Source organism: Chiloscyllium plagiosum, unplaced genomic scaffold (assembly GCF_037043375.1).
Source record: "Chiloscyllium plagiosum isolate Xiang-an unplaced genomic scaffold, Cpla_swu_hap1 HiC_scaffold_33, whole genome shotgun sequence".
NCBI classification, from domain to species: Eukaryota; Metazoa; Chordata; class Chondrichthyes; order Orectolobiformes; family Hemiscylliidae; genus Chiloscyllium; species Chiloscyllium plagiosum.
In genome coordinates this window covers 3,542,153-3,551,096 of record NW_028270171.1, presented here as the reverse complement: position 1 = coordinate 3,551,096, position 8,944 = coordinate 3,542,153, and the positions used below count along the sequence as shown (strand labels likewise).

Here is an 8,944-nt window from a genome sequence, read left to right as displayed (position 1 = left end):
CGGCATGGACAGGTTGGACCAAAGGGTCTGTTTCCATGCTGTACATCTCTATGACTCTATGATGATAACTGACCATTAATTTTAGTGACGCTGATCAAGGGATCAAGATTGATCGGGAATCACAGTGTGTGATGGCTCACGCACACAGACAAAGTCTGGCACCTGAATACAGCATGCACACATTGCAACATTTATCCACTCCTTTCTGGTGAAAATTATGACAGGAAAACTGGCTCAACCACAGGTAACAATGAAACAAAAAATAGTATTCAAACAAACAGGAAGGCATATAAAGTTTATGAAAAAACTTACAAGCCCGAGCCCAGGTACAGTTTCGAATTCAACAAAACAGGCCCAAGAGATTGATTAAAAGAGGAAAGGATAAGTATGAACACGGATTGTTAAGACTCTCTATGATAATGTAAAACAACAAATGGCTAGTAAAAAGATTCCTTACAGTCTGAAACGGGAATTAATAATGGAAAACACAGAAGTGGGAGAGCAATTAAACAACAACTGTAGCTTTGTATTCAGAAAAGGAGAAACTAATAACTTCCCAGAAATGAAACAAAGAACCCTGTGGTGGCTGGAAATCTGCAACAGGAACAAACTGCTGGAAAAACTCAGCAAGTCTGACAATGTCTGTGGAGAGAGAAAAACAGATGCGAGGGAAGCCAAGTTCTATTGGGAAGAAGGAATTGAAAGAAATTGTTGGTACATAATTTTGAAAAGGTAAGAGAGTTATAATGAATGGGAACTGAGAGCTGATCCATCCCTGAGGCCTGAGAATCTAATGAACTGAAGTAGCCTTGGAGATAGTAGATATGACAAATGGATACGTGTGAAGTCAGACTCTCAGAGTCGGGGAGAAAGTGAGGTCTGCAGATGCTGGAGATCAAAGTTGAAACTTTATTGCTGGAACAGCACAGCAGGTCAGGCAGCATCCAGGGAACAGGAGATTCGACGTTTCGGGCACAGGCCCTTCTTCAGGAAGAAGGGCCTGTGCCCGAAACGTCGAATCTCCTGTTCCCTGGATGCTGCCTGACCTGCTGTGCTGTTCCAGCAATAAAGTTCCAGACTCTCAGAGTCATACAGCAAGGAAACAGACCCTTCAGTCCAAGCCGACCATAACCCCAAACAAAACTAGTCCCACAGGTTATCCATCTCGGTGGGAAAAACAAAACGGCAGAGTTATTTAAACAGAGAGACTGGGAAATGTTAAGGTACAAAGGGACTGGAGTGTCATATCACAACAATCACTGAAAGCAAGCATGCAGGTGCAGCAAGACATCAGTATTAATAATATTTAGCCTTCAGTGCAGGAGGTTTGAGTACAGGAGCATGGATGCTCCTATAACTGTAATAGGTATTTATTAGACCACATCTGACATATTATGTGCAGTTTTAGTCTCTTACCCAAGGAAAGATATACTGGCCCATAGAGAACATTCAGCAAAGGTTCACCAAACTCATTCCTGGGATGGCAGGTTGGTCTTACGGGTAGAGATTGGATTGACTGGGCCCGTATTCACTGAGGTTTAAAAGAATGAAAGGGGATCTCATTGAAACGTATAAAGTTTTGACAGGGCTGGGTAGACTGAATACTGTGACGGTGTGGCACCTGGCTTTGGATGCGGTGGTCTAGAACAAGTTGTTCAGGCTCTCAGGATACAGAGCAGATCAGTTACACAGTGATGAGGAGAAGGGGTGAACCTGTGAAATTTGATCCCACAGGCAACTCTACAGACCAAGTCTCCAAATATATTCAAAACACAATCGACAGATTTCTGACATTAAACATGTCACAGTGTACTGGGAGAGAGTAGCAGCAGGGTTTGGAGATAGGCGATCTGGCTTGATGGGCCAAATGGCCTACTCTTGATCCTATTTTCTATTTTTCTCTACAGACAGCCTCTCCCTCAGGCTGACCAAAACACACAAGCAGGGAACTCCCCAGTGCAAGCGTGCAAGCACACCCACCGACAGAACAAACGCACACTGGGCAGTGACACTACAGTGAGCAGGTCAATCAGGCAAACGGGGATGGGGGGACTGAAAACACAGCCAGGATTCCTGCTCCAGCAACAAACTCCTACACAAAAAGGATGCAGGGTAAAGTCAGAACACCAGTCAGGTTCTGCCGTGATGCTCTCCACAGCTCAAATAGCATCGCCCATCAAGCACATTGCTACTTACTGGTATACCGCTTATCCTGGTACGTTGCTCCCGTCCAATCAGCAACCTGAAAATATAAATTGTTGCACATGCTTAGAGGAAAGAGAGGAAGTTCCAAGTGTAAACTACAACCAGACACACACACGTTTTACACATTCACCGAGAAGTGAGACTGGCTGAAGCGTATTTAAACATTTGAACACCTTGATCAGGGAAACACACAAAGCCCTGGTGTTAATCCACGAGTGGGTCATCTAGCTGCTCTACACTCTTTACAAAACACACCCCATCACAGTTCACCTCACACTCAGCAGCTATGTCCACGCCCCCATGGCAATTCCACCATCCCTTCCAAGCCACAGGCTGCCCATAGGCAAGGACACACAGAATGTGCTAGTTGGTGCGGCCTTTGTCAACACTAGCAGCGTTTGTCTGTTTAAGGCTGTGAAGCTGAGAGCTGGGCAGGGAGTAAGACACTGATCTCCACCTTCGCTCTCTGTTCACTTGACCCAGATCTCAGGGAGGAGTCTCACCTTTCCCAGCCGGTCACCCTTACTGAATGGCTGGTATGGCATGTCCTTGAACTGTTCTGGGACTGCGCACGGTCCCCATCCGAACGGATTATCCTGGATCACAGGGGTCAGGAATCGGGCCATCTTCTACCAAAAGCTGCAAAGAGAACCCCAAACAATAAATAAAAACATTTGAGGAGGTAGAGAGCTGTGGGAGCTGTAGCAGCTCACCACCACATTATAGAGTTACACAGCATTTGGCCTGTGAGCTTGTATGTTGTGGCATTTCAAGTTCTTATCTAAACAAGACTTGACCGTTGCGATGGTTCCCGTCTCTGGCACTCTTTCAGGCAGTGAGCTCCAGATACCCATCATCCTCTTGGTGAAAACATTTTTCCTTAAATCGCTTCTCAACATCCTGCTCCTTCCTTGATAACTGTGCCCCTGATTATTGACCCCATCAATGCCCTTCATAGTTTTGTACATCTCAGTCAGAATCCCCCTCAGCCTTCTGTGGTTAAAGGAAAACAGCCCCAGTCCCTTTAGTATCTCTCCATTGCTGAGCCACTCCAGCCCAGGCAGAATCCGGGTGAATCTCCTCTACACACCTGCTCACACAACCATATCCTTCCTCTCCTGGTGACCAGAATTGCACACAGTGCTCCAGCTGTGGCCTAACTCATGTCTTACACAGATTCATCAAAACCTCCAATGGCTTGACTAACAAAAGCAAATATCCCAATATGCCCTGTTAGCAACACGTGAATAAAGTGGTTTTCAAGGATCTGTGGATACATACACTGAGGTACCTCTGATCCTCTCACCATTTTTCATGTACTCAGTTGGCTTGTTAGTCTTCCCAAAGGACATTACCTCACACTTTTAAGGATTAAAACTCATTTGCCATTGTTCAGCCTGTATGACCAGCCCATCTTCACCTATCTCTGTCTCTACAAAGATCGCTACTTTGGTCCCTAAAGGGCCCCACTGTTTTCCTGGTTATCTGAATATTTACACAATATATTTGGACAGTCCTTTATTTAATCATCTGGCGTCTTTTTCACACTCCCTCTTCACTTCCCTAATTTCTTTTTAAATAATCCTCTGCACTTTCTATTCTGCTCTAGGGTTTCTGATGTTTTGAGTCCTTTGTATCTACCATTATTCCTTTTTGCCCTCATCTACTCCTGCATACTCCTCGATATCCAGGATTCTCTGGTTTTCACCTTTTCAGGAACGTGTTGGTCCTGCACTCCTTTTGGAATGATTTCCATTGTTGCAGTGTATATTCTCCTACAAGTTGATGCTCCCATCCCACTTTGGCCAGATACTGTCTTTTCATGTTAAAATCAGCCTCCCTCCAAATCAATACCTTTATTTCTGGTTCACCTTTATCCTTTTCACCTTGTTCTTGTTTTACTGAGTTGAGCTCACTATCACTGAAATTGTCTCCCAGTGACACTTCGAGGAGAAAGTGAGGTCTGCAGATGCTGGAGATCAAAGTTGAAACTTTATTGCTGGAACAGCACAGCAGGTCAGGCAGCATCCAGGGAACAGGAGATTCGATGTTTCGGGCACAGGCCCTTCTTCAGGAATGAGCAGAGAGTGTTCAGCAGGAGAAGATAAAAGGTAGGGAGGAGGGACTTGGAGGAGGGGCGTTGGAAATGTGATAGGTGGAAAGAGGTCAAGGTGAGGGTGATAGGTCGGAGTAGGATGGAGGCGGAGAGGTCAAGAAGAAGACTGCAGGTCAGGAAGGCGGTGCCGGGCTGGAGGGATTCGGCTGAGACAAGGTGGGGGGAGGGGGGATGAAGAAACTGGTGAAGTCCAAGTTCATCCCCTGTGGTTGGAGGGTTCCCAGTCGGAAGATAAGACGCTCCTCCTCCGACCGTCGCGTTGTTGTGGTTTGGCGGTGGATGAGTCCAATGACCTGCATATCCTCGGTGGAGTGGGAGGGGGAGTTGAAATGCTGTGCTACAGGGTGATTGGGTTGGTTCGTCCGGGTGGCCCAGAGGTGCTCTCTGAATCGCTCCGCAAGTAGGCGGCCTGTCTCCCCCTACTCCATCCCTGCACTGTCCCCTCTCATTAGACAATGCACATATTGACTTCAAAAAAAGCTTTCCTGGATAGATATATTAAATATTGCGTCCTCTCCAAGACATTCATAATTCATCTATCCGAGTTAAAACTGAGAAAGTTGACCATCCCTATTGCAATTACTTGATTATTTTTTATGTTTCTCTGAAATCTCCGTACCTATTAGCTTTTCTCTCTCCCCCTGATGTTGCAGGTCGAGGACCTTCTGCAGTGTAGCTGGGAACGGGCAATAAGCCCAGAGCGACTCAGTGACACCCATGTCCTGCGAGTGACTAAAAGGTGGAGGTCCCTCTCTCAAACGCAGTGTGCCTATTCTGACCAGCGTCACCCCAACGTACGACATCGAGTTGGGGCTCACTGGGCAAGACTCTCACCTGAAGGACGTGGGTTCAGGCCCCGGTCCAGACCCAGCGGGCGTTTCGGGTTGGGGGAAGGGGGCGAGGGTGGCGGGACGGGGCTGCTGACCCTGCTCACCGCCCCCGGGGTCTCTCAGGTGGAGGGTCAGTGAGCCCCCACGGTCACCCCCTGTGAGTCCACCTGTGCCCGGATCAGCAGCCCCTGGGTAAAGGGGGTGGGGGGGGGGTGAGGGGGGGGGGGGGGCGGGGGGGTGAGGGGGTGAGGGGGGGGGGGGTGAGGGGATGAGGGGGCGGGGGGGTGAGGGGGCGGGGGGGTGAGGGGGCGGGTGAGGGGGTGAGGGGGCGGGGGGGTGAGGGGGTGAGGGGGGGGGGGGTGAGGCTCATGACCCTCAAACTTGACACCAACAAACACCAGGAGAATCTGCAAACCGCAATCTGAGCTGTTCCAGCACTGAGACCGCTCAGGGCGCTACACAAATGCACCTCGCCAATCCCAGGCGCGGCACCGAGATGTTGCCCGCCCCGGGGCGCTACACAAACGCAGGACGCGGTGCAGGCCCGAGGCCTCAGGCCCCCGCCGGTATTTTCCTGACCCCCCCGGGCGGTCCATTCCCGGTCTGTCCGACTCTCGGGTCCCCTCCCCGGGGCTGCGCCGCCGCCATTACCCGAATCTCCGGCTCCGCCGCCGCCGATGGAACCGGATTCGAGAAACTTCGGGAAACGCCACCGAGAGCGGCCGCCACACTGCCGCAAACTGTCGTAAACCGGGACCGCCACACTGCCGCAAACTGTCGTAAACCGGGACCGCCACACTGCCGCAAACTGTCGTAAACCGGGACCGCCACACTGCCGCAAACCGTCGTAAACCGGGACCGCCACACTGCCGTAAAGCACCCCAAACCGGGACAGACCCACTGCCGTCACACCGCCGTAAGCTGTAACGACGGTATCGTCGTAAACCGCCGTAAAACGGAGCCATCACGCAGCCGTAAAGTCAGTGGAAGTGGGTGCCACGTAAATGTCACCTTTCCCACTCAGACTCAGAAATATAACATTTCAACAGCTGCTGGGGATCCCAATAATCAGTGAAAAGGGAGAAATAAACTCAGTGGGGACCCGCTGCACACCACCGTAAAGGGGTTTCGGGGTCATGCCACGACAATGTCGTGAATGTTGCCGTTAGATTAAATCATTCTTTGAAACAAACCTGCAGATGGGCCTAGGGCCGGGCCGTGTCCCCCTCCGCGGCCTGTGGTTCAGGTTGATCCAAACGGGACACAGGTTTGATGTGAATCGGGTGCCGCGGGTTGAATCCGCTTTACGGCAGCGATCGCCGGAAACAAGGAGCCGACGGGTGGCGGCAAGATGGTCCACACTGCCACCGAGCTTCGGCCTCCCCCGATGGAGCCACCATGAGGAGATGATGGGAACAGCAGCGCAGTCCCCGCCCCAGGGTCAGAGCTGGAGCCAGTGGAGAGAATGTGGGCCACTGCCAGAGAGGAGAGGGACAGGGAGAGGGACAGGGACAGGGACAGAGACAGAGAGAGGGTTGACCTTGTAGAGGTTTACAAAATCATGAGGGGGCATGGGTAGGGTAAATATACAAGACTTCCTCCCTCCCCTCCGGGTAAGGGGAGTCCTGAACTAGTGGCATATTTTTTAGGAGAGAGGATAAAGACATAAAAAGGACATGAGGGGGGCAACTCTTTTCAAGAGAGAGACTGGTTCTCGTGTGGAGTGCACTGCCAGAGGTGGTGGTAGATGTGGGTACAGTTACAACATTTAAAAGACATTTAGGTAAATGCACAAATAGAAAATGTTTGGAGGGATATGGGCCAAGCACAGGAAGGTGGGACAAGTTTAGTTTGTGACCACGGTCAACATTGACTGGTTGGACATTATATAAATGACAAAAAGCAGTGGACCCAGCACTGATCCTTGTGTCCTCTTGTGCCAGTGTCCAGCACAGAAACAGGCCATTCAGCCCTAACACTCTGTGCTGGGGTTCATGATCTACAAAAGATTAGATTAGATACGCTACAGTATGGAAACAGGCCCTTCGGCCCAACAAGTCCACACCGACCCTCTGAAGAGCAACCCATTCAGACCCATTCCCCTACCTTATATTTACTCCTGAATAATGCACCTAACACTATGGGCAATTTAGCACGGCCAATTCACTTGGCTTGCACATCTTTGAACTGTGGGAGGAGCACCCAGAGGAAACCCACGCAGACACTGGGAAAATGTGCAAACTCCACACAGACAGTCGCCCGCAGCTGGAATCGAACCGGGGCCCTGGCCACTCTCTCAACCCTCTTGCCCCTATCTCGAGCAGGCATCTGGTGGGGAAAGCCCAGAGCGGTGTAGGTCAAGCCCAGCACGGCCAGGAGCTGATGGACTTTGGTGTTGAACTGTTAACTGGAAATCTTTGTTCTTTCACTATTCAGTAAGGACTGAAATGTTCAACATTTTAACTTTTATTTCTTTATTTTTCTGCTTTGTACCAAAATTGTGGACCTTGGTACCTTAGTACCCAAGATGGCATCTGCAGTTAATTGTAACAAGGTCAGTCAAGTGGACCTCATAGAATATGGGTTCCCTGATTGGGGCTGTTAATCTGGTCCAAATCAGGGAGCCCCGGCTGACAGATATAAACCAGAGAGTGTAACTGTTTGTTGTAAACTGTTTTTGTAATTTGTTTAATAAAATAAAAAAAAATAAACCGGAGAGTGGCAGTGGTGTGAGGGTAAGGAGAGAAAAGAAAAAAATAAAAACAGGAGTGTCAGAGGTTTGGGTCACTCTGAGAGCTGGCTCTGAGGGAGCTGGATCAGTGTGTGTGTGCAAGGACTCTCCTCCTTGAAGGTGTCAGAGAGGAAGGGGACTGTCCCTGGACCAGCTGCCCCACATTGAGAGAGCTCTAGGAAAGGAGAAGGAAGATGGAGGCGGCAGAGGCAGAAGGAGGTGAGAGCTTTGAGTCTGGGGACTACTTTTGGAGCTGCAGCCTGGGCATCACCCAGGTCAAGGGAGTGTTGCTGCTGACCTGGGGCCCACTCCCACTGCTGGTCTCTGGGACCCCGCCCGGACCTGCCTCAGCTGCTACTGCTTGGGGCCTGCCTCACTGCTGCTGCCTGGGACTTGCCTTGGGGACCCACCCCAACAGGTCTGCCCCCCCACCGCTGCGACCAAGGGCCTGCCTCGGACTCGCCCGAGGCCTGCCTCCACCGCTGCTGTTGCCTGAGGTCGGTCTCCACCGTTGCCTGGGACTCGCCTTGGGCACCTCCCAGGACATCTGCTGCTGCCAGAGGCCCACTTCCACCGCTGCTGCCTGGGGCCTACCAACATCCAGCAGCAGAGTATGGTGAGCTCGAAGGTCACGGGGCCCAGCCGCACCTAGGCCGGGGTAGCCGCTGCCTTGGGCTCGGCTGCTCCAACCCCGGCTGCAACCGCGACCCCCTTCAGGCACCTGACTAAACGCCTGGGGGTAAAGGCCTATCCCCACCCCAACATGTCAATCAAGGCCTGCACCAAGGCCATGGCTAGTGTGGTCGGCCCACTGGCCATCGTCGCTGCGGCCCGGATGTACGGGAAGGCCGTCTTCTTCCTGAAGACCGAGCAGGCGGTCCACCTGGCCGTGGAGAGGGGGCTCGCTGTGGGCGGGACACATTTGCCCGTCGACCCTCTGGAGGTTATGGCCCAGAGGGTCATGATCTCCAATGTCCCGCCCTTCATTCCCAGCGAGCTCCTTCTCCCCCACCTCACCACCCTGGGGGAAATCCGGTCGGGTGTCCAGCCGCTCCTGCTCGG

At 51.4% G+C, this 8,944-nt stretch overlaps 1 protein-coding gene across 2 annotated transcripts in view; it reads right to left on the bottom strand.

The window, feature by feature from the left end:
• Nucleotides 1-6,450, bottom strand: part of eif3d (eukaryotic translation initiation factor 3, subunit D) — a 23,245-nt gene extending 16,795 nt beyond the window's left edge. Inside the window, exons 1-3 of one of the 2 annotated variants that reach the window (XM_043679468.2) lie at nt 6,345-6,450; nt 2,709-2,844; nt 2,197-2,242 (exon numbers count right to left, since the gene is read on the bottom strand). In XM_043679468.2, the coding sequence (XP_043535403.1) occupies nt 2,197-2,242; nt 2,709-2,831 (169 nt within the window). In that variant the 5' untranslated portion in view covers nt 2,832-2,844; nt 6,345-6,450. Of the gene's footprint in view, nt 1-2,196; nt 2,243-2,708; nt 2,845-5,802; nt 5,928-6,344 lie in introns of those variants that run through there. The other variant, XM_043679467.2, reaches the window with a different exon arrangement.
• Between the last annotated feature and the right edge of the window lie 2,494 nt (nt 6,451-8,944).